Source organism: Colletes latitarsis, chromosome 1 (assembly GCF_051014445.1).
Source record: "Colletes latitarsis isolate SP2378_abdomen chromosome 1, iyColLati1, whole genome shotgun sequence".
NCBI lineage: Eukaryota > Metazoa > Arthropoda > Insecta > Hymenoptera > Colletidae > Colletes > Colletes latitarsis.
Genome location: NC_135134.1, coordinates 36,259,528 through 36,286,410, shown reverse-complemented (window position 1 = coordinate 36,286,410; position 26,883 = coordinate 36,259,528). Strand labels below are relative to the sequence as shown.

General features: G+C 34.6%; 1 protein-coding gene across 4 annotated transcripts in view; it reads right to left on the bottom strand.

Annotated features, from left to right (window-relative positions):
* Positions 1-26,279, bottom strand: part of LOC143343449 (protein couch potato) — a 401,571-nt gene extending 375,292 nt beyond the window's left edge. For 2 of the 4 annotated variants that reach the window (XR_013079967.1, XM_076768379.1), the window contains exon 1: positions 24,510-26,269. Coding sequence is in view for 3 of the 4 variants with exons in the window: in XM_076768379.1 (XP_076624494.1) it covers positions 24,510-24,572 (63 nt within the window). In the remaining variant the exon portion in view is untranslated. Of the gene's footprint in view, positions 1-24,509 lie in introns of all 4 variants that reach the window. The other 2 variants (XM_076768370.1, XM_076768360.1) reach the window with 2 other exon arrangements.
* Positions 26,280-26,883: the final 604 nt, after the last annotated feature.

Here is a 26,883-nt window from a genome sequence, read left to right as displayed (position 1 = left end):
TTTTCTGACAAACAATGGCAGCGAAGTTATCATAATATCTTTTACGAAAAGGAATAATTGAATCAAATTAAAAAGTAGGAAACTTATGGTTCTTTTAATGTAATGAGTTATTTTAAATAGACTATAGGAGGTTTTTTTAAAATAAAAAGCAAACTATTTTGAATTATATTGGTTTTTTTTATTAACCAGCAATTTAATTCGTATTTTTTTAATGCGTTCAATTCATTATGTATTTCTTATCCCTATTTTTCAACATCATTTTCAACGTTTTCGAAAAAGTTTTACGGTTAGTTTTTTGTAGGGACATTTAAAGGCCAAGCTTGCAACGTTCACTTAGTTAATGCTAATTTTTCTGGCAAACAATAGCAGCGAAGTTATCATAATATCTTTTACGTAAAGGAATAATTGAATCAAATTAAAAAGTAGGAAACTTATGGTTCTTTTAATGTAATGAGTTATTTTAAATAGACTATAGGAGGTTTTTTTAAAATAAAAAGCAAACTATTTTGAATTATATTGGTTTTTTTTATTAACCAGCAATTTAATTCGTATCTTTTTAGTGCGTTCAATTTCTTATGTATTTCTTATCCCTATTTTTAAACATTGTTTTCTATGTTTTCGAAAAAGTTATACGGTTAGTTTTTTGTATGAACATTTAATGACCATGCTTGCAACGTTCACTTAGTCGATACAGTTCCAGGAATTAGTAGGGATAACTACTACACAACCATTGATTTAAATAAGTTTTAAAAAACGCACTTCACATTAAAATACTCCCTTAAGAAAATATATTCCTGATCCTTTTGCACGCTACTGTGTACCCTAAAAATATGAACTATTATCTACTATTAAAATTGTCTATCACTGTGGGTTAGAAGTAAATGAAAACGACAAGAAACATACACGTGGCGTTTGTCAGATATTCTCATTCAACATCCTAAAGGTACTTTTGGGTAACCATGTAACTTCATGGCGTATTTTTTGTTTTTTTGAACAACATTTAGTTGCTTTAAAAAAAACAAAAAAATTGTTTTTCTTTTTTATATACTAAGGTAGCCATTTTGAATACTTTCTGCAAAGATGAACAACTGCGCATTGCTGTAGGACAAAAATGGCTATGATTCGGGAACGAGGTCGAATAGAGCACATATTTATATGAACTTTTCTCATTGTTTTTGTATCCTCAATCGACCGTTAAAGTGGGTCATGCATGGTAGAATACACAATGTACAGGGTGATTCTAGTATCTGGGTCAGGTTACAGCTTTGTTCCAAACGAAGATAGAAACAAATCGTGAAGAAAAATTTAAACGATTTGATACGATCTCTACCCCCAAAGTATTGAGTTTTCAATAAAAAAACAAATCGTTCCATGCAAACAACTGTGAAATATCACTTACAAGGAGAGTGCAGGATTTTCGGGTCACAGATTTAATTAAAACTTTGTACTCTGGTAGATTACAACACCCTCTTTACGAAAATGTACCGTTATAGGGTTAGAAACTTAATGTTTTTTATTCACGTTTAAAATTTGTTAATACTTCTAAAAACTTCGTCGATTAACACTAGAACTACCGAACTGGTAAAAATTACACATTCGTAATTTCTAATAAAAATTATTACAAATTTACACGACTGGATTTTGCAAATTTTACCATGATTTTCTATAAGAAAATGAATAAACATTTATTTCCATTGCATTATACATTTCTTCAAGTTTCTATCGTTTCAATTTCTTTGGTACAAATAAATACACCATTATTACCGGTAGTTCTAGTGTTAAAGTACTTTGAAACTACTTCGATCGGACTAAATTTCTTTTTTCGAAGAGGGAATTTTTACTTGTACGATTAAAATAATTCTTTACAGGGGCTTTTATACTTTTCTTTATTTCTTTCTTTTCCTTTAGGGGGAAGGCTTTTATATTGCAGTACTGCCTTTCCCAGAAATACATTTTCCTATGTATAATGTATATGTTCCACTATCAGAGGAGTGTTACGTGGCCCACGAGTTGGTGATCCTCCTCTATTAAGAAGATATCGGTAGGTAAGCTTTGTGTAACCCAGTATAATCCTTGAGAGCACGACCTAGTCATGTCTTGAAAGGGAATGGGTTATTCGTTATTTTCTTGAAAAAGTTGTCTCTTATTGTGGAGAGTCGTAAGGAGGGTGATTTTCCTTTGACTCCTTTTCTTAGACCGTGAATCAAGGTTTCTGATGGCAGATTGTCATTGATCTATTCATCAAAGAATTCTTCGATCTTCGCTCAGGACAAACCAACAGTTACGAAAAAAATTAAGTGGACAGGTAGAGAAAATAAGTATGAATTAAATTTAATTAAAGTATTATAACTATTATGCACTAAACTTTTATACAGGTTTAATGGGAGATTCTAGAGGCCAAAATAAGACGAAAATCAAGAATACCAATTTGTTGATGGAAGCTTCGTTAAAAAGTTATTAACAATTAAATTCAAAAATTTCAAATCGTTCTGGGAAAATTATTTTCGGTTGCGGGAGTCAATTACAATCATTTTTGGTGAATAGACATGCCCCCGAAATCGTACGCATTTTCGAGAAAAAAATTCCTGACCAAAAATCTAATGTGACGCCAGAAATGCACCCCCGAAATTTCATGCGAATCTTTAAAATGTCATAACTTCTGAACGGATTGTTGGATTTTAATGTTTGAAACGGCAAACAACACGTATTTTGGTGGAGAATATGTAGAAATTATAAAAATATTCGAAAAGTTGGTCCTTGACCCCGCAAAATGAAAAAAACGCCATAAAAATGGTCCAATATTCAAACAGCCATAACTCCTACGATAGTGAATATATTTCAATGAAACTTATTTCTGAAGTAGAGCTCATGGATACCTACAAAAAAGTATTAAACAACTTTTCTGTAAGGCGTCAAGCAAAATTATTAAAAATCAAAAACAAATTTTTAAGAAAAATCGACTGGTGATAGAATCTAAATTTTTCGACGAAAAAAAAAGTCCAAATCGTTCTGGAAAAATTATTTTTGATTTCAGGGACCAATTATAACCATTTTTGGTCAATAGACATACTTTCGAAATCCTAACCATTTTCGAGAAAAAAATTCCTTTCCGAATATATAATTTCAGACCAAAAATCCTTCCCGTAAATTTCATGCGAATCTTTAAAACACCATAACTTCTGAACGGATTGGACGATTTTAATGTTCAAAAAGCCAAACCCCGCGTATTTTAGTGTAAAATATGTAGCAATTATAAAAATATTCGAAAGGTTGTTCCTTGGACCCGTAATGTTAGAAAACCCCCATAAAAATAGTCCAATTTCCAAACAGCCATAACTCCTATAATAGGGAATATATTTCAATGAAACTTTTTTCTGAAGTAGAGCCCATAGGTACCTACAAAAAAGTATTAAACAACTTTTCTGTAGGACGTCAAACGAAATTATTAAAAATCAAAAACGAATTTTTGATCAAAATCGACAAGGGGTAGGTGCCTAAATTTTTCGGCGAAATTGAAAAGTTTCAAATCGTTTTAGAAAAATTATTTTCAGTTGCGGGGGTCAATTGTAATCATTTTTGGTGAATAGACCTAGCCCCAAAATTCTACCCACTTTCGAGAAAAAAATTCGAGTAGGTATAGAAATTTTTAGACGAAATTACAAAATTCCAAAGCATGCTAAAAAAATTATATTTAGTTACAGGGGTTAATTACAAGCATTTTTTGTGAATAGACATACACTTGAAATCCTACCCACTTTCGAGAAAAAAATTCGAGAAGGTATGAAATTTTTCGACGAAGTTAAAAAAATTCAAATACTTTTGGAAAAATTATTTTCGATTGCTGGGGTCAATTACAATCATTTTTGGTCATTAGACATACACTCAAAATCTTACCCGCTTTCTAGAAAAAAATTCAGTTCGGGTGGAACTTTAAACGTTAATAACTTTTTAACGAAGCCTCCATCAACAAATTAGTATTCTTAATTTTCGTCTTATTTTGGCCTCTAGAATCTCCCATTAAAATTTTTCCCAGGGGTGGCTGGACACCCTGCATACGATGTTTAATAATAAATTGAACGATAGTATTGAAGATCACACGTAATGTTATTATTTTACACTACAGGAATTATAATTTCACCAAAAAATATCGATTAATAAATTTAGAATAAGACGATACAAGTTCTTTCGACTCTAATGCAAAATCTTTATAAATTCAAAACTTCAATTCAAATGTGGCACGTGTAGTTGTCCAATCACGCTAAAATTTGGCATAAATGATTTCTTCATCAAGTGTCACAATCTATGAGGGGTGCGTAAAAAAAAAACTAAAAAAAAAATGTTCACTCCTGTAGCTAAGAATCACCCTACTGTACATCCTTGCCCAGCTAGTAGAGTCACCTTATACAGGGTGTTCGGCTACTCCTGAGAAAAATTTTAATGGGATATTCTAGAGGCCAAAATAAGATGAAAATCAAGAATACTAATTTGTTGATTGAAGCTTCGTTAAAAAGTTATTAACGTTTAAAGCACGAACAGCTGCGGACGCGTGATAGTGGTTCTCACTCACAAAACTGTGTGAGAACCACTATCGCGCGTACGCAACTGTTCGCAGATTGCTGTTCTACAGGCGGAACTTTAAACGTTAATAACATTTTAACGAAGCCTCGATCAACAAATTGGTATTCTTGATTTTCGTCTTATTTTAGTCTCTAGAATCTCCCATTAAAATTTTTCCCAGGGGTGGCCAAACGTTCTGTATATTGCAAGGTACCTGTAACTTTAATTAGTTGTATCTCCGGAATTATCAAACGATTACACCTAATATTTTGTACATAGCAACAGAGACCTGAAATCTAGCATCCTGCGAAAGTAGGTTAAAATCAGAGGGGGACAAGTTGAGTGGTTCCCTTGCGAGAGGCCTGACTTCAAAGCGTTGTTCGATGCAAAATCATTCGCTGTATACATACGAACGTTAGCGTTCTAATGTAGATTGCGACTCGTTCACGCGCGCAGGCATTAAAATAATTCAAACAACCCTTGAACTTCCTGCCCGTAGTTCCTTTTTCCCCGTGGCGCTCTCGTGAAAATTAACCCGCTGTTTTCGACGCCAGACCTCCTGGGAGCCATTAAAAATTCCAACCAGCCGGTTTAAAAGTAATTGACCGCGAACGGGGTTCGATGTTCGCGCCGATCTTATTTTCCGAACTGCTGGACGACCCCGGAAAGAGGGTTCGTTAAACGGGTTGAAGCGACGATTTCATATCAGAATAAACCCCCCTCCCACCCAATTATCGGGGTCTCAAGAATCAAACTGCGCGGTATATGAAACGATTATTTAATTAATCGAACGAATAAGTAAAATTAATGTCCAGTTACGCAGAAAATAAGTATTAGATCGTTTCATAAGCTCGTGCTGTTCGACATTCTAAAATTGACGAGGATAAAATTTGTAATTTAATAGAAAACAAACAAGATTTATCAGTTTGGGGAATTTCTGAAATTTTAAACATACTAACATCAACAATTCATAAAGATTTGAAAGAAACAGATATCGTGTCAAAGTTCGAAGTTTGGAATCCACACTGGTTTAGGGAATCATTCACTCATGATCAGACATTATATTTTCGGAAAAGAATTTTTTTCTCGAAAGTGCGTAGGATTTCAGGGGTACGTCTATTCACCAAAAATGATTGTTATTAACCTCCGCAACCGAAGTAATTTTTTCAGAATGATTTAAAATTTTTGAATTTCGCCAACTATAGATTTTTCTTTAAAATTTGTTTTTCATTCTTAATAAATTTGTTTGACGCTCTACGAAAATGTTGTTTAATACTTTTTTGCAGGTACTAATGAGCTCTACTTCATAAATAAATTTCAATGAAATACACTCACTATTGTAAGAGTTATAGTCGTTTGAAAATTGGATCAGTTTTAAGGGGTTTTTCTCACTTTACGGTGTCAAGAGACAACTTTTTCAATAATGTTAGAATTTCTAAATATTCTTTTTCAAAATACGCGTTGTTTGCATTTTGAAACATTAAAATCCTCCAATCCGTTCAGGAGTTATGATTTTTTATTGTATATGACAAATTCAACGACCAATGACCAGATGAAATTGAAGAAAACATAATAACAATTTTTCAATGTTTCAACTCTGTGTGTGATTTCTATTAAAAATCTTCCATAATTTATTATAAAGACTACAAAGCAGATCTAAATTAATGAAAAAAAAATTAATTATTGTCAAACAGTAAGTTTTAAGAAAAATATGATATGCAAATAGTAACCTTAGTATTAGAGTGTTCTTAATAAATTCGTCATAAGTGTAGAATATAAAGTAAAAAATTTAATTAAAATATTCTTCGCTCTATACATCTTAACTCGTTCACGTGATTACTATAGCATTCATTTTCATTATGATATGAATGATATACATTTATAAGCCACATTATCATGCATTCAATTCTATATAACTTTTATTTTTTTCAAATTATTATACATTTTAATGTAATGGCCAACTGGTTCATTGAGTATTTTCATTTTATTTTGTCTTTGTGTATTTAAAAGTTTCTTTTAGCTAGCACATTGCATAAATTAAGTAGAAATGCAACATTTTACATATGTAAATCACCCGTTTATTTTTGTATCCAAAATTGACGAGGATAAAATTTGTAATTTAATAAAAAACAAACAACATTTGTCAGTTCGGGAGATTTCTGAAATTTTAAACATACTAACATCAACAATTCATAGAAATTTGAAAGAAACAAATATCGTGTCAAAGTTCAATGTTTGGAATCCACACTAATTTAGGGAACGGAATTTTCTTGATCATGCTTAAGTCTGATTGCATGAATATTTTTGTTAGCATACAGGGTGTTCGACCACCCCTGGGAAAAATTTTAATACAGGATTCTGGAGGCCAAAATAAGACGAAAATCAAAAATACCAATTTGTTGATGGAGGCTTCGTTAAAAAGTTATTAAGAATTAAATTCAAAAATTTCAAATCGTTCTGGAAAAATTATTTTCGGTTGCGGGGGCCAATTACAATCATTTTTGGTGAATAGACATACCCCCGAAATCCCACCCACTTTCGAGAAAAAAATTCGAGTAAGTGCTGAAAGTTTTAAGTGGAAAAAAAAACTTTCGAATCGTCTTGGAAAAATTATTTTTAGTTGCAGGGATCGATTGCAAGCATTTTTGGTCAACAGACATAACCCCGAAATCCTACTCAGTTTCGAGAAAAAAATTGCTTACCGAAAATCTAATTTCTGGCCAGAAATGTCTGCCCGAATTTTCATGCGAATTTTTAAAACGTCATAACTTCTGAACGGATTGGACGATTTTAATGTTTAAAAAAGCAAACTACGCGTATTTTGATGGAGAATATGTACAAATCGCAAAAATATTCGAAAAGTTGATCCTTGACCCCGCAAAATGAGAAAAACTCCATAAAAATGGTCCAATTTTCAAACAGTCATAACTCCTACGATAGTGAATATATTTCAATGAAACTTTTTTCTGAAGTAGAGCTCATAGATACCTACAAAAAAGTATTAGACAACTTTTCTGTAGGGCGTCAAACAAAATTACTAAAAATGAAAAAGGAATTTTTAAGAAAAATCGACAGGGGGTAGCTGCCTAAATTTTTCGGCGAAAAAAAAAATTTTTTATTAATTCTTAAAAAGTTATTTTCGGTTGCGGGGGTCCATTACAATCATTTTTGGTGAATAGACATACTTCCGAAATCCTACCCACTTTCGAGAAAAAAATTCGAGGTGTGAAATTTTTCGACTGAAAAAAAAAATTTCAAATCCTTTTGGAAAAATTATTTTCTATTGAGGGGGTCAATTACAATAATTTTTGGTGAATACATATACCTCCGAAATCCTTTGCATTTTCGAGAAAAAAATTCAATACTGTCGGAACTTTAAACGTTAATAACTGTTTAACGAAGCCTTCATCAACAAATTAGTATTCTTGATATTCGTCTTATTTTGGCCTCTAGAATCCCCCATTAAAATTTTTCCCAGGGGTAGCCGAACAACCTGTATAATAAAACCGAACCTTGTAAGAAATGAAATACATTTTCCAGGCTTATTAGTGGGTAAATAATTTGAAAATATCAACGTTTTAATGAAAAGCGCTGGACTACATTTTATATTTTTTACAAAATTCCATTATACGTTCCAACTGTTGCTTTAAGTTGTAGTACAAAACAGCACGAACATCTGTAACGACCTAATATGAGGCACTTTAGAATCAATTTATAATGCACAAAAGTGACGCTAGAAGATTGAGATAATCTCTGATATTATAGATAGTTTTTTTATTTATAAAAAAATTACATAAACGCAACGTTTCACATTCATAAATTAATAATCCAAAAGTGATCGCTATGACCCACATCCTGATTGCGCACATAAGATGGAACTCTGATCGTCATGACCCCATTTTTATCACAGACGACCCTCATGCTGATTGTCCTGACCCCACACATGTAAATGACACCGACCGTAATTGCACTTCATTTAAGAATAAATGCAAAATTAGTACTTTCTGTAATAGTTTCGATGATTTTACTCGACGCAAAAATCTCATATTTTATGAATCAACAATTTGAAAAAGAAACAGTTTGAAGAGAAGATATTAATAATTTCTCGTAAGCGATCGTCATTACCCTATTCTCTGCTACTATTATTTATTTTGTACGATGCAAATCGTAGAAATTTATGTTGGACCCTGTCCAATATTATTTTATACTTAGATTACCCTAGGGAACCAAATAATAGGGACGTATTCCAAACGAAATCTACAGAACGTTTCATGTAATAGCTTGATAAATAGTATGGGCATTCTTAAAGTCAGATGAAAAACGTTTTGTCATTCATACGAGTTGTAAATTTTCCAGATTTCTAGTTGAATAAATTTCTGACTCCTGTCTAAATGGAAATTCAGATATTCGTAAATAATCGCTTTTTAGTTAATGTGTTAAAATGCAGTGTCAGACATTCAAATAAACAGTTTATATATGAAATTATCATATGAAATCGAAACTAGAATTAAACTGAATAAACATAAAGAAATTAAATAATTTGGAGGTGAATTAAATGTAAATGTAAAATTAAATGTGAAAATTCAGATATTCGTAAATAATCGCTTCTTAGTTAACTTATTAAAATGCAGTGTCAGACATTCAAATAAACAGCTTATATATGAAATTATTATATAAAATCGAAACTAGAATTAAACTGAATAGATATAAAGAAATTAAATAATTTGAAGATGAATTAAATGTAAATGTAAAATTAAATGTGAAAATGCAGATATTCGTAAATAATCGCTTTTTAGTTAACTTATTAAAATGCAGTGTCAGACATTCAAATAAACAGTTTATATATGAAATTATTATATGAAATCGAAACTAGAATTAAACTGAATAAACAAAGAAATTAAGTAATTTGAAGGTGAATAAAATTTAATTCCCCTTCTCCTTTATTACAATCTTAATTTAGTTTGTACAACTGTAAATTTAGTTTAACTAAAGACAAAAACACCTGCTTGTATTATATCTCCGTTTTCATAGTATACAGAGTGATACACGCAACTTGAGCCACTTTGATAACACTGTACACATTGACTTTAGCAAATATTGGCTAAGATATACTTTATGTATAGCTCGAAGAAGAATTTTTCAAGGTTTTAGAGTTCCTTTCTTTGAATATAAATTGTTCTACGATAAACATTGTAGATAACATCGAAACAAATTCCCCCCGATTTAAATAATATAATTTTTCAAATATAAATATACAGGGTGTTCGGGCACCCCTGGGAAAAACTTTAAACGGAGATTCTAGAGGCCAAAATACGACGAAAATCAAGAATATCAATTTCTTGACTGAGGCTTCCTTAAAAAGTTATTAAAAATTGAATTAAAAAATTTCAAATCGTTCTGGAAAAATTATTTTAGGTTGGAGGAGTCGATTACAATCATTTTTTGTGAATAGACATACACCCGAAATCCTAACCACTTTCGAGAAAAAAATTCGTTACCGAAAATATAATGTGAAGCCAGAAATGCACCCCCGAAATTTCATGCGAATCTTTAAAATGTCATAACTTCTAAACGGATTGTTGGATTTTAATGTTTGAAACGGCAAACAACGCGTATTTTGGTGGAGAATATGTACAAATCGCAAAAATATTCGAAAAGTTAGTCCTTGACCCTGCAAAATGAGCAAACCCCCATAAAAATGGTCCAATTTTCAAACAGCCATAACTCCTACGATAGTGAATATATTTCAATGAAACTTTTTTCTGAAGTAGAGCTCATGGATATCTACAAAAAAGTATTAAACAACTTTTCTGTAGGGCGTCAAGCAAAATTATTAAAAATCAAAAACGAATATTTAAGAAAAATTGACTGGTGATAGTATCTAAATTTTTCGACGAAAAAAAAAGTCCAAATTGTTCTGGAAAAATTATTTTTGATTGCAGGGACCAATTATAACCATTTTTGGTCAATAGACATACTTTCGAAATCCTAACCATTTTCGAGAAAAAAATTCCTTTCCGAATATATAATTTCAGACCAAAAATCCTTCCCGTAAATTTCATGCGAATCTTTAAAACACCATAACTTCTAAACGGATTGGACGATGTTAATGTTCAAAAAGCCAAACACCGTGTATTTTAGTGTAGAATATGTAGCAATTATAAAAATATTCGAAAGGTTGTTCCTTGGACCCGTAATGTTAGAAAAACCCCTTAAAACTGATCCAATTTTCAAACGACTATAACTCTTACAATAGTGAGTGTATTTCATTGAAATTTATTTATGAAGTAGAGCTCATTGGTACCTGCAAAAAAGTATTAAACAACATTTTCGTAGAGCGTCAAACAAATTTATTAAGAATGTAAAACAAATTTTAAAGAATAATCTATAGTTGGCGAAATTAAAAAATCTCAAATCATTCTAAAAAAATTACTTCCGTTGGGGAGGTCAATAACAATCATTTTTGGTGAATAAACGTACCCCTGAAATCCTACGGAGTTTCGAGAAAAAAATTCTTTTCCGAAAATATAATGTCTGATCATGAGTGAATGATTCCACTGAAATTTCACGTGATCCAATCGTTCTAAAAAAATTATTTTTAGTTGCAGGGGTCGATTACAATCATTTTTGATGAATAGACATACCCCCGAAATCCTGCGCACTTTCGAGAAAAAAATTGAATAGGTGGATACATTTTTCGACAAAATTAAAAAATTTCAAATCGTTCTAGAAAAATTATTTTTAGTTGCAGGGGTCGATTACAATCATTTTTGGTGAATAGACATACCCCCGAAATCCTATCCACTTTCGAGAAAAAAATTCAGTACGGACGGAACGTGAAACGTTAATAACTTTTTAACGAAGCCTCTATCAACAAATTGGTATTCTTGATTTTCGTCTTATTTTGGCCTCTAAAATTTCCCATTAAAATTTTTCCCAGGGCTGGCCGAACACCCTGTATATTCTCAAATAATTTCTACATTTAAACGATATATCCTATCTTACGCAACGTTGGTTAAAACTCACGTGGCACACAAATAAAATACGCTTTACCGAACCGAAACCGATAAATTTCCTACCACACCTTGATTAAATTTCGATATCAAACTATCGTCGAAACAATGAAAAAACATAGACGGGAAAGCTATTCGTCCGATACCGTACGTAACAATTTCGATTTTTATTGCATTCTCTAATTGGGTCATCGACTTGCACAAGTTTGTTTAGCTTTATTCCTGGTTCGTTTGACCAATTCCGAAATCCGACAATGGTCGCGTATTACTTCGCTTTGTACCGAAACGAGGGCGAATGAAAAAAAAAATAATAAAAGATACAAAATAACAATAACAAAAACCGAAAGAGAAGCGAAGCCCATTCGCAGATTTCGCGGCGAAAGAGTCGTGGGAAATGTAAAAGCGTTTCCTCGTTACATCCGTGCACGAACTCATCACGCAACAAATACGTTTTTATCCGCGGTGTTGCGAGAATTAAATTTCCCTCTCGTACATTTTCTCGAGCAGCCAGCCAACGGAGGAACGAAGAGGGGGACGCGGGAGGGGCGGCAAACAACTAGAAAAACAAGGAGAGGAACCGACGGCTGCGGAAAAGGGGAACAGAGGGAAATCGCGAAACTCCCCCGAAAATACCTTCGTCGGTACACGCTTTTTATCTCAAGATCGACGGCTAAATTTTAATTGCGAACTCCGCGCATCGACGACGAGAGTGTAGAATTTTTATTACGCGGCTTATTTTCCACGCGGCGAGTGGAGACACGCTGGAATTTGAATTTTCCAACCAGGCTGGAACTGCTCGTATAAATTTTTTTTTATTCGAATATTTCAACGATCGATGCGTTCGAAGTGAATTAACGCGTTGATTGCCACTGGTGGTCACCGGTGACCGACACTTTGTACTTACCAACGTGTTGCAATATTGTTTACAATGGAAGAACCCTAATACTCGTAGAATTGTAAATAACGCTACTTTATTTTGAAATATAAAATAACAAATTCATCAATTATCGAATATTTCTATGATTCACGCTATAATTTGAACAAACGTAGAGGATATCGTTGGACATGGAAAACTGGCGTGGCAGTTAACATGTTAATACCTTCTTAACCTTTTCATTATTCCCTACACAGGGTGTGCGGCCACCCCCTAGGAAAAATTTTAATGGGAGATGGGAGGCCAAAATAAGACGAAAACCAAGAATATCAATTTTTTGATTAAAAATATTCAAATCGTTCTGGAAAAATTATTTTCGTTTGCGGGAGTCAATTACAATCATTTTTGGTCAATACATATACCCTCGAAATCCTACGCAATTTCGAGAAAAAAACTCTTTACCGAAAATATAATTTCAGGCCAGAAATGCTTCCTCGAAATTTCATGCAAATGTTTAAAATATCATAACTTCTGAACGGATTGGAGGATTTTAATGTTTAAAAAGGCAAACAACGTGTATTTTAGTGAAGATAATGTAGAAATTCCAAAAATGTTCATGAAGTTGTTCCTTAACACCATGAAGTGAGAAAAACCTCATAAAAATGGTCCAATCTTCAAACGTCCATAACTTCTGCAATAATGAACGTATCTCAATGAAATTTATTTATAAAGTAGAGTTCATGGATATCTACAAAAAAGTATTACTCAACTTTTCTGTAGGTCGTTAAATAAAATTACTAAAAATCAAAAACGAATTTTTAAGAGAAATCGACTGGATGTAGGTGCTGAAATTTCTTCTTCAAACGTCTATATCTTCTACAATAGTCAACGTATCTCAATGAAATTTATTTATGAAGTAGAGCTCATGGATACCTACAAACAAGTACTGAACAAAATTTCCGTAGCACGTCAAACAAATTTATTAAAAATTAAAAACGAATTTTTAAGAAAAATCGACAGAGATAGGTGCTGACATTTTTCAACAAAAAATGAACTTTCAAATCGTTCTCGAAAAATTATTTTCGGTTGCAGGGGCCAATTGCAATCATTTTTTGTGAAAACATATACCTCCGAAATCATACACACTTTCGAGAAAAAAATTTCTTACCGAAAATATAATTTCTGGCCAGAAATGCTCCCTCGAAATTTCATGCAAATGTTTAAAATATCATAACTTCCGAACGGATTGGAGGATTTTAAAGTTTCAAAATGCAAACAATGCATATTTTTCTGTAGAATATGTGGAAATTCTAACAATATTGAAAAAGTTGTTCCTTGACACCGTAAAGTGAGAAAACCCCCATAAAAATGATTCAATTTTCAAACAGCCATAACTCCCACAACAGTGAATGGATTTGATTGCAATTTTTTTCTGAAGTAGTGCTCATGGGTACCTACAGAAAAGGATTTGACAACATTTCTGCACAGCGTCAAACAAATTTATTAACAATCAAAAACGAATTTGTAAGAAAAATCGACAGGGGGTAGATGCTGAAATTTTTCGACAAAAAAAAAGTTTCAAATCATTCTGGAAAAATTATTTTTGGTTACAGGGGTTAATTGCAATCATTTTTAGTTAATACACATACCCTCGAAATCCTACGCATTTACAAGAAAAAAATTCTCTACCAGAAATATACTGTGTGACCGGAAATGTTTCTATAACATTTTAACGAAGCCTCAATCAAGAAATTGATATTCTTGATTTTCGTCTTATTTTGGCCTCTAGAATCTCATTAAAATTTTTCTCAGGGGTGGTCGAACACCCTGTAGAAATCAGTCTGAGAGTTACATATACACTTACAGTTTTTCGTTCGAATGCACCAAAAATTGAAACAGTCACAATAAATAATTTTATTCATTTATAATCTTAATTGTGACAAATTAATAATTGCATCTACTGCAAAAGAATACAAGAAATTTGAACACGGCTATAGAAGATGTTATAAAAGAAGTTGTTTCTTAATATTCTTTCGTTTTTCTCGACTGTAACGTTTACAGTAATGATTCTTAGAATGGACTCCACTCGTGTTTCGTAAGTTGAACATTTATATCATTTAGATCCTCCTTGAAGTCAGTGATGCGTAAAAGAAAAATTTTAAATAACTCTACTTTAATTTGAAATATTGTAAAGTATTTCGTTTTTGCTTATATGCTCATTTTATATAATAATTATTATGTAAAAAAGCATATGTTTCTTAACAGGTTGATTGCAAGTGAGGTCACCGGTGACCGACACATTGAACTTACCAACGTGTTGCAATATTTTTACAGTGAAAGAACCCTAATACTGGTAAAATTGTAAATAACGCTACTTTAATTTGGAATATTATAAAATAACAAATTCATCAATTATCGAATATTTCTATGTTTCACGCTATAATTTAATCAAATGTTCAGAACATCTTTGGACGTGGAAAACTGACGTGGCAGTTAACGTGTTAAATATACAAATACTGTTCCAACGCTTGTCTGTCCGAATCCTAATCGAATAATTCACAACTCGAATACTAAATACTAGAATCTGTACCCTGCTGTTTGAACACCTGACTATTCGTTTATTCTGATAATACTCGAATGTTTGACCATTTTAATACTATATGAATTGACTGTTATCTTACGCCATTTTTTAACTTCCGGTATACCTTAATAACGATACCTACGAATCTCGGTTTTGAAAAAATTGAATTTGTTTTCAAAATGTGAAAACTGTAACGCCTCAAATTATTATTTATAAAGACAAAGTTAATATTACCGTGCATTCTATCGGAATTCACAGTAATCACAAGTAGGTAAATCTTGTATAGCCGGTTCTGATTCCTGAAATAGCAACTTGATCCTGTCTTGAGAAATTATTTACAAAATTTTCTTCGCCTTTACTTGAACATCTTGTCTTATATTGTTATAATATCAATAACAAGCATAATAAACATTTAAACAGTAATATTCACAATTATAAAAAGTAAAGAATTATATGTATACGCATGAAAATTCGAGGAAACATTTCTGGCCACATATTATATTTTCGGAAAAGAATTTTTTTCTCGAAAGTGCGTAGGATTTCGGGGGTATGTCTGTTCACCAAAAATGATTGTAATCAACCTCTGCAACTAAGAATAATTTTTTTAGAACGATTTAAAACACGTGAAATTTCAGGGGAATCATTCACTCATGATCAGACATATTTTCGGAAAAGAATTTTTTTCTCGAAAGTGCGTAGGATTTCAGGGGTACGTCTATTCACCAAAAATGATTGTTATTGACCTCCCCAACCGAAATAATTTTTTTAGAATGATTTGAGATTTTTTAATTTCGCCAACTATAGATTATTCTTTAAAATTTGTTTTACATTCTTAATAAATTTGTTTGACGCTCTACGAAAATGTTGTTTAATACTTTTTTGCAGGTACCAATGAGCTCTACTTCATAAATAAATTTCAATGAAATACACTCACTATTGTAAGAGTTATAGTCCTTTGAAAATTGGATCAGTTTTAAGGGGTTTTTCTCACTTTACGGTGTCAAGGGACAACTTTCTCAATAATGTTGGAATTTCAAAATATTCTTCTCCAAAATACGCGTTGTTTGCATTTTAAAACATTAAAATCTTCCAATCCGTTCAGGAGTTATGATTTTTTATTGTATATGACAAATTCAACGACCAATGACCAGATGAAATTGAAGAAAACATAATAACAATTTTCCAATGTTTCAACTCTGTGTGTGATTCCTTTTAAAAATCTTCCATAATTTATTATAAAGACTACAAAGCAGATCTAAATTAATGAAAAAAAAATTAATTATTGTCAAACAGTAAGTTTTAAGAAAAATATGATATGCAAATAGTAACCTTAGTATTAGAGTGTTCTTAATAAATTCGTCATAAGTATAGAATATAAAGTAAAAAATTTAATTAAAATATTCTTCGCTCTATACATCTTAACTCGTTCACGTGATTACTATAGCATTCATTTTCATTATGATATGAATGATATACATTTATAAGCCACATTATCATGCATTCAATTCTATATAACTTTTATTTTTTTCAAATTATTATGCATTTTAACGTAATGGCTAACTGGTTCATTTAGTATTTTCATTTTATTTTGTCTTCGTGTATTTAAAAGTTTCTTTTAGCTAGCACATTGCATAAATTAAGTAGAAATGCAACATTTTACATATGTAAATCACCCGTTTATTTTTGTAGCTCAGTAAAATTTTTACTATCTGCGAACATGTTAAAAATATATGTTGTTGACATGTAGCCGTATTGGGTAATACGATTTAATATTAATATATGCGACATTGGAGAGATAAAAAGAATAGAAATTGAAAAAAAGAAAAGAAATTTGTATATGAAGAAAATAGATAAAGAAAAGAAAATTATCATAGATTACTATCTTATGTAAGTATGCGAACCCTATAAATATTTATGATTTATTGCAAATAATTAATTCAATTATGTAAAATTAATAATCAAAATATTTAAATTTTATTAAATTTCTTGCATAATTTAAATTTAAATTTTAAGTAAAAAAGCTTAAATATTATTGCCAGAGACAATGTCGATAACGACGCTAAGTTGGAAATATTTGAAGGTTAAATAATCGATGGTACGAACTTTTTACCGAACCGAACGATCGATATTTGTCAGAAAATTGATCGTTAGCAGCGCGTTCGGTCGAAAGTCGACGTTCCTGTTCCCTGGCAATGCGGAAGAACGCGCGCGCTCCAAGGAATCGTAAAAGGAAATCGAGCAAAACGACGGCCAAGTTTCCTGCTCGAGCCGCCTATTCCCGTTCGATAGATCACTCTTCCTGATCCAGATGACAAACCACTGAGAGAACCCGACCGAGCGAGAAAATCGCGATTTTCACCGTAGCCGGAATCGCGGTCGCGCTCTGATCGAGAATCGATCGTCAACGCGTGACCGAATCGAGATCGTCGGAGACGCGCGTCCCACCGGAAAATAACTTATTGTCGGATTTGTGACCGACAACGTTTCGATTTGTAGCATGATTCTGATTTATTCGAATACAAAATCGACGTTTTCGTTCACTCGACGCGTTAAAAGCCTCCAATGTATTAGTTAAAAAATATAAATGAGCCGTTTATTTTGAAAGTGGTGTAAGTCTGTTTTCCAAAAAAATCGAGTTAGCTACCTTAATAGTTACATTTCTACGTGATCTTTTCATTTTAATATATTTAAAATCATTAAGGTTTTGTGACACGAAAATTTGCTGGTTAATGAAGCGATGAAAAAGTATATTTCGAAAGTGGCGTAAGTACCATTGTGAGAGTTTCAAATGGATATGGAAAATATTATGCAATAAAATTTTATGAGATCCCAGCTTTTTTATTTTGTTGCATAGTGTTAGCAAAGTAGCAGTTGAATTATTAATGTGCAATGAAATACTGACGGTGAAAGAGTAAATTGGTTTAAAATATGTTGGATGGATGAGACAAAACGACAACAAACGAAGCTGCACCATTCAATATATTGGGTTTACTACCGTAACGGGGAAGACCGAAAAACTTTAATAATATCAAGTTACCACCACTGTACAAAAAAACGAGACCACTCACAAACCTAAAATACAAGGACTTAATGGATTTACTACATTATAGAGGGTGTTCGGTCACACCAAGGAAAAATTTTAATGGGAGATTCTAGAGGCCAAAATAAGACGAAAACCAAGAATACCAATTTGTTTATTGAGGCTTCATTAAAAAGTTATTGAAAAATTAAATTAAAAAATTTCAAATCATTCTGAAAAAATTATTTTTGGTTACGAGGCTCAATTACAATCATTTTTGATGAATACACATACCCCTGAAATCCTACCCACTTTCGAAAAAAAAATTTGAGTAAATACTGAAATTTTTAGACGAAATTAAAAAATTTCAAATTATACTAAAAAAATTATATGTAGTTACAGGGATAAATTACAAGCATTTTTGATGAAAAGACATACCCCGAAATCCTACGCACTTTCGAGAAAAAAATTCTTTATCGAAAATCTAATGTTAGGCCAGAAATGCTTCCCTGAAATTTCATGTGTATCTTTAAAACGTCATAACTTCTGAACGAATTGGAGGATTTTAATGTTTCGAACGGCAAACAACGCGTATTGTGGTGGAGAATATGTAAAAATTCTAACAATATTGAGAATATTGTTCCTAAATCCCGTAAAGTGAGAAAGACGCCATAAAAATGGTCCAATTTTCAAACAGCCATAACTTCTACAATAGTGAATATATTTCAGTGAAACTTTTTTCTATAGTAGAACTCATGGGTACCTACAAAAAAGTATTAGACAAAATTTCCGTAGAGCGTCAAACAAATTTATCAAAAATGAAAAACAAATTTTTAAGAAAAATCGACAGGGGTAGGTGCCTACATTTTTCGGCGAAAAAAAAATTTCAAATCGTTCTGGAAAAATTATTTTCAAATGCAGGGGTCAATTGCAATCATTTTTAATCAATACACATACCCTCGAAATCCTACGCATTTACAAGAAAAAAATTCGAGAATGTGTGAAATTTTTCGATGAAATTAAAAAATCTCAAATCGCTCTGGAAAAATTATTTCCGGTTGCGGAGGTCAATTACAATAATTTTTTATGAATAGACCTACCCCCGAAATCTTGCCCACTTTCTAGAAAAAAATTCAGTACGGACGGAATTTTAAACGTTAATAACTTTTTAACAAAACCTCCATCAACAAATTAGTATTCTTGATTTTCCTCTTATTTTGGCCTCTAGAATCTCCCATTAAAACCAGTATACCATCTGCACACCATAGTTATTTTAAATCCCTCCCTTATACACAAACTGGAGAAGACTGAATAATAATTAATTTTAATGTAAAAATTATTTAACAAAGAATAAAAGTTGAATATTATAAAAGTGTATACATTTATTTTTATTTTACTTTTCCTACGGACCTGTGCTTTCTTAAGAATTGAAAACGTTATTTCATAGATTTTGAAAGTGGCGTAAGTCCAATCATAGCCATCAAAAACATATTATTTCTTAAATAATGTTAATTACGCTAATTGGAATGATAAATTTGACAACTTTAGTGACCCCAAAACATTATTCTTTGTCATCTGTTACCCATATTTTTAAATTTAATCCTACGCAAACCCTTCAATATCTCGATTCGAACATAAATGGACTTACGCCACTTTCAAAATAAACGGCTTAAATAGTCCTTCGCCCCTATATTGCTAGGGGATTATACTCGTGGTACATTAAATATGTTATAACATAAAGCCTTTTGAATTTGCATACCTTTCATATTTGATTTTATGCATGTAAACAATTATTTATAAATATTTGTACTTATCGAGAAATAACAGAACTTGCATAAACAATAACACTCAAAAAAGAAATGGCAATAGGAATAATTTCATATAATTTAGACTTAGCAGTGAATGGGTTAACCCTTTGCACTAAGAAGTCACCTCTGGAGTGATAAAACTATTTTTCCCTAAAACTCTCAAGTCACCTCCAGCGTGACACTTCATATAGTTAATAAAACAAATTAGTGGGGAGCAGTTTTATTTAAAAAATGCTTTGAAATTATGAGTATGTACATAAAAGTCTTGTATTATACACTTCCCAGCATAATAATATAGTATTCCTTTTCAAAAATTCAAATGCAATCGCACTGAATTGCGTATAAAACTTGTGTCTATGAACATCTCAGTTGTTTGATAAAACCAGTTATATGTGCAATTCAATTATTGTTAGTATTGAGTTTATTCTCGTCCGTGAGGGTTGTGCACATTTGGTAGAGTTATGTTTTTACATTTTTAGCCATCAAAATGGAAGAAGAAAATAACGGTTATAGCGATATTGAGGATAGCGATGGTGGATTTGATCTTAACTTCATGGAAATCGATTTAGAAAACTGTAGTGGATCAAGTTCAAGTGATAATGGATCGGTTGGTCATTGCAAAAGAGATAACATCAAACTCATAAAGCATTCAAATTTTATTCGCAAACTAGTGGACTCACTTGTGAAAAATTTTCGACATGGCGCGAAATGCTGGGGAAGACCCTCAACATCAGATCACAAAAATCGATTAGATGGTAAATTACATATATTAATGGCAAACATAATGATTACCTAGTATGTCCAAATCGAAAAATAAAAGGTAGAAAGCGAATAGCAGTCTACTTTTGTGAAACTTGCGACAAGAAGCCATTTTTACATCTAGAAAATTGTTCTAAAAACTACTATACTTTAAAAAAATATAAATAAACTAAATATTCGTATTTTGATATTTTTCCTGAACAATCGTTTTGTAAATATAACATTAAACTTTAAATAACTGGAAGCAATTACTTCATACCTAACGCACGACATCAAAACCATAAAAATTAAATCAGAATTGGCCGAAAACAAACTAGAAAAACAATTATAGTGCAAGGGGTTAATCAGCTTGCTTAAGACAAAAATAAAATTATACTCGATGCTTACGAGTCGAGGAACCAAATTAAAAACACTGTCAGTCGGTACCATTATCTAGTACGATATACGTTTCTATTTCTGATTTAGATCTTCAAATTTTTACCGACACCGGCTGCAAAGGATTTAATTCAAAATAAAATTACCCTCGGATGTTTTCGGGATCCGTACCATCGCGCGTGGTTCGTGCGATCATCAATATGCACTCCTCGAGCCCGTGTTTTCAGATCAAAGGACGGAACCACCTCGAGCAATCACGACAAACCAACCAGCGAGGACTACCACAAAGACACCGATCTAGAAACGGTCCCGTACGAGTGAAAGTTAATCGAGAATTCGCGAGACAGGTACGAGTTGATAACGACAGGTTGAACGATCGACGAAGGGGATTACGAGGGAGTGCAAACTCTAGATCGTGTTAGAGAGGTTTAACCTCGGATCTCTGAGCAGTGCATGGGGAAAACCATTGCTCGTCGGTAACTCCGACGTATGAATTACCGAGGACTTACAGGGGAAGGTCCCACCGGGAACAAGTTTCACTGATCAATGAGATTTTGCTCGGTGATAGACCTTGGAATAATCAACTCAACTATTATAGAAAACTGTTCTTCTGAACGTACGATCAATAGCTTATGAGATCCTTAATCAACAATAATAGCCGCTCTACTCGCCTTTGATTCGTAAATTGGGAAACTATGTTTGTTAACCCCTTAACGCTCATGCCCGAGTCTGACTGCTTTGAAAAACGATATTTGTTTAATTTAACGGTTTAAGGGATAACAATACTTGTTTTCCTTTAAATTATACGTTAGATACAACATTGTAATTAACAAAAACCACATTCTTATGTAGCTTAGAAACAAGTCCAATACAGAAAACTGATCATTCTTGGAAAAATATGAGCGTTAAGGGGTTAATGTCAAGTTTCACAGTCGTGAGGCTACTCACTCATCATCGAGTCTTATATATTAAAATCAACACATTTTTACATTGACGAAGTATTTATAAAATAGATCTATTCTTTTTCGTGGTCATTCCTTGTACGAACAAATTTAAATAAAATTGAATAGTATATGTTTGAAAAATTATTTGGAATTAAATAAATTGGTAAATATAAGTATGTTTAGGATTAACAAATAAATACCTAAAATTAAGTAAAGTTTTAATAGTTAATGTCTCGATTACGAATACATTTTGTCCATATCTGTGTTTACTGTACGAGATATACATTGAGTTTAAAATTTTGATTTCAGTCATTTTGTTTTAAGCTTCAAATTCTCCATTATTTTAATATAACAGTACGTAATGAATAGTTTAATGATACTGTATGTACAGAAAAGCATTTTTTTTTAATTAATTTATGTACAGATATTAGAAATACTCAATTGAAAATCTAACAGAATGTAATAATATATATATATATAAGAATTATATATGAGAATTTTATATATTTATATACATATATTACAATACAACCGACGGCAATGAATGTTGGGGGGATAATTGCAGAGTCTGAGCGTTAAACGGGAGGGCCTTTGACTCCCTGCCATAAGCTCCCCACTATGCACACACATGTATATTGCGACTGTCCACTTTCTACACCATACGGCAGACTAATGTAAGTACGGGAGATAATCTTTTTCAGAAAACTATACAGTCAAATTTATTAATCGTTTAAAGAGAAGGCTTCGTATTTTTATGAAAAAATAATTTGTTCTCGAAAAAAAGCATTTGTAAATGTTTTTTTTATAAATATTTAATTCTAATGTTTTAAAAAAGTAACGTTTGAAATTAAAGTTTCGAGTGTCTCAATATGAACAAAAAAAGAGGTTCGTTCCCCTCCAAACTTTCATTGTTAGAGTTGAAAATTTTCAATTTTTCCAACAAGTGTACCCACACTATCGATAACTACATAATATTTTAACTCTCTAGCTCATCAGGAAGTGGGTTTCAATTTCTGGCCACACAAATTTCTAGAGATTACGTATCGAAGAATGATCACTGAATGTTCAAATAATAAAACATTTTTCCAAAAAAAATAGTCACTGAAAATATGCTAGCTATGCACCAGTCATAATATTCGATGCCTTTTACAGCTAGAATGAGATGTAAGTTGAAGCAAACAGTAGTAGGATCGTTTTGTACGTGTCACAATGATTCTGCAAGAAGACGCAAAAAACCGTCTAACTACGGTCAGAATTACGAAGACGACCTATTTCTACGAACAATATAAAACCATTTACAAGAACTCTCCTTCGTTATAAGTAGACAATTCTAATCAAAAATTTAATGTTCTGTATAATTACAATTACTTATAATATATCTAATTACAATTTTCAGTGGCGGATAGAGAAGAGCTCAAAGAAAACATTCGAAAATCCCACTCTTATAAATTACCCCGGTTACCGTAAGTGCAAATAGCTTAATTGCACAAGAATCACAAAGGGTTAAACAAAGTATAGAAGAGGGTACCCGGATACTCGATTACTGACATAGGGGTCACATATCTCATCAAACTATTCGCAAAACAACGATCACCCCGACTCAGGTAATTTTAAGCTCTACCGCCGTGCAAAGTCTCATTGACAAGTCAGACTTGCACCTAGGGGCCTTCCTTCCCTTGTTAGGTTCGAACGGTTCGCGCGGCTGCACGGTCGTCGCGCGTAAGTGCGTGTGTCGTATGGCGAAGCGTAATCCGCCACCATATGACGTGACACACACCGTACAACGAGAACCCTCGGCGGCTCTCGTGTTGTGGAAAAATCAATAACAAGCGTGGTCTGGCGTGGCGCGTCACTCTCTCAGGTGCTCCGGCTGCGAGGAAGGAAGCCTGTGCTAACCAGGCTAGGCAGCCAGCCAGCCAACCGTCCGATCGAGCGAACGATGGAAACGAGTCACCTGCGGCACACTGTTGTGCGACGCGCACGATCGAATTCCCGCCTTCTCCACACAAACATCCACCACGGTTGCGACTCTGCACATGCTACGAGTGGGAGGGGAAGAGAGGGGAATCGAGGAACCGTACCACACACAACACACATACGCGCGCACATACACCATTGGCGCGCGCGTGCGTGGTCCTGCGTATATGTACCATCGCGACGCAAGGTTCGCGCGGTGACTTGCGCATGCGCGTCTCGTGCCGTACACGAACCGTGAAGAGAGAAAGAGACCGGTGACGGAAGAGGCGAAAGAGTGGAAGGAAGAGGGAGAAAGAGAGCGAGAAGAACGCGGCAGAGAGGGCGCGAGTGAAACGGACAATATGGCGAGCGTGGGAGTGGGACAGAGGGTGAGCAAGGTAAGTTGATAGGAAGGAAGGAAGGAAGGAAGGATGTCGGATGTTCTCCGTGCGTATGTGTTGGCGCGCGTGTGCTGTCAGAGCGAGAGAAACGGCAGAAGGGTGAAAACGAGGAAGCGATCGACTGGGAACGGAGAGGGTGGGGTAATATATAGGAGAAGAGTCGTGTGCGTGATGCGTACGCGCGCGTTGTTAACGATATCACTGTAGCCTGTTACCACGTACCTCGTCTTCGCCGGTGGCCACCGTGTTGACGGAGTCCATACTCTGAGAGAGCGGCGCGTCCATGATGCAAGCGAGTTTGCTGGATGGTCCGGGATTTCCGGGTGCTGCGGTTCGAGCGGGTGGCGGCGATGAATCCACCGTATCCCGTCTCGGGCGTTTTAAAGCGGGCGGCGTTATGGTTGTACCGGCGAAGACGACAGGCGCCTCCAGGACGTATCAGTGGGGATAACCCTTTACTCGTGAGAAATTCAGGCGTTTCGCCCACTTCCTCCTGCTCCACCTTTTCCTTCTTTCTCCCCTTCTGTCGCTTCCTTTCGTTGCCTGCTTTCTCTCTCTGTCTGTCTCTCTCTCTCTCACTCACTCACTCTCTTTCTCTTTCTCTTCCTCTTCGTTAGATTCACTTCTTCTTCCGCTTCCTGTTACGTTTCTTCTTCGCCGCCTGCTCCTCCGCCTCCACCGCCACCACCTCCTCCAGCCCTACAACAGCGCGGTGCTGCTATCGTTCTCGATGCACCTGTCACACGCTGCAAGGGCGACAGGAAAGACCAATGCAGAGAGAAAGTAAGAGAGCGAGGGGGGAGGCGGCAGAGAGAGAGAGACAGTCTGAGCAATACGTAGAATGTGATGTAGCCTGCAGGTGTTCCCACGCGTCTATTTTAGAGCAATCGATACACCGTGCCCATGGAGGAAGGCCGAACCCAGAGAACGTGCTCTACAGTGGTGGCTCGTTGACGACACTTGTTCATCTATTGGCGGATAGGCCCGATGCAGCGGGTAAGTTGCTGATCCTCTCTTCCTTGACGCGTCACGGTTCGTCGATGACCGATTAATCGTATCGGATAATCGATGGCAAGGAGGACGCGAACGACGACGGTGACGATTGACCGACGATCCGGACGTATCCGCGCGACTTGCGCGTAGACAGGTAACAGCGATTCGCGGGAGACGTTAAGCGCGTTTTTTCTTTTTTTTTTCGGAGCGTGGCGCGTGCGACCGTTGTATATATTCGACCGTGTACTTGTGTATATTTGATGTTTATATGCGTGTATGCTTGTGTGCGTGTCTGTCTGTGTATGCACGTAGAGACGGATTTTACGTGTGACGTGTAGAACGATTAACGCGAGAGACCGAGTGAAAGACGAGTCGATCGAGAGAAACGAAAAAACATGGACCGCGATTTAAATGAACAACACATCGGCCAGGCAAGTAAGAATAATAATAATATTGTTACGTAAGCACTACGACACGACTGGTACGCAGGTTGCCGATAGACTGACGGACTGCGAACGAGCGCGACGGTCGAGACGGGTGCGCGCGCGGGGTCGACTCGCCGACGGCGCAGGGGTGGGGCGCGGTGGGGTGGCCCGCGGGCCACTGGGTCGGGGTAGGTGAGTGGGCGGCTTGGGGGGTGGGGGTCACGCACGAGGTACGACGAGGGGGTCAAGGGGCAAGGCACGCGCCTGGAGGGGACTCGCCCTCCCTATTCTACCTTTTCCTCCGACGACGCTGACGGCGACTCCGACCGAGGAAACTGAGCTCTATCAAACGGAGGCATCACCGAGTTCGTTAGGGGGCAAAAAAAAAAAAAAAACGAAGGATTTTCCAGCCTCGTCGTATACTTCTTTCAATTCCGGGGAACTCAAAGTTCAGGGAAATTATGTTGACAACCGCGTTGCTATGGACAGTTGATATAGCGCCTTTTAGCATGGCGTGTTTGGCAATATCCTTACCACCGTTCGGCCCTTTACAAATTGATACGAAGATACGTAAATCTATACTGCGGCAGTTCTACCTCTACTTACCGGTAATTGCATTTTCATTGTAATCAGATGACATGAATTATGCATTTAAAAATATAAAATATAGCAAAACACTTTGTTCTCTTATAGTTCAAGAAAATAATTCTTCAATGATCAGTAGATACGCATGACAAAATTTAAAACATACGAGCAGTATTTTTTAAATAAATTTACAAATGTATTTCCTGTTTTAAAGCGTTTGAAATACAGGACAGACATGTCTGGTACCGCAATGAACGCGTCGAGGCAACGTACTTTTACCTGAAAGAATACTTCGATTCTTCGTTAGGAATCAAAAGATATCATTCCGTTGAAAGTTGTTAAATGCGGCTTTTGAAAATGAAAATACGCTGGTCAACTTTATACGGGCATTTACATTTTCCACGGGGTGCAGATGGTATCCAATTGTCGGCAGTTTAAGGGGTGGGGGAAGAAAGAGAGAGCTATGCGTGTTACTCCGTTCTACTCGAAAAACTTCGTAACCATACGCTTTCCCCGTGACTAACAGGTGGAAGCCGTTTGGAACGTGCAGCTTTCCTCGAGATTAACAGGTGAAGGATGCTACTACTAGCCGT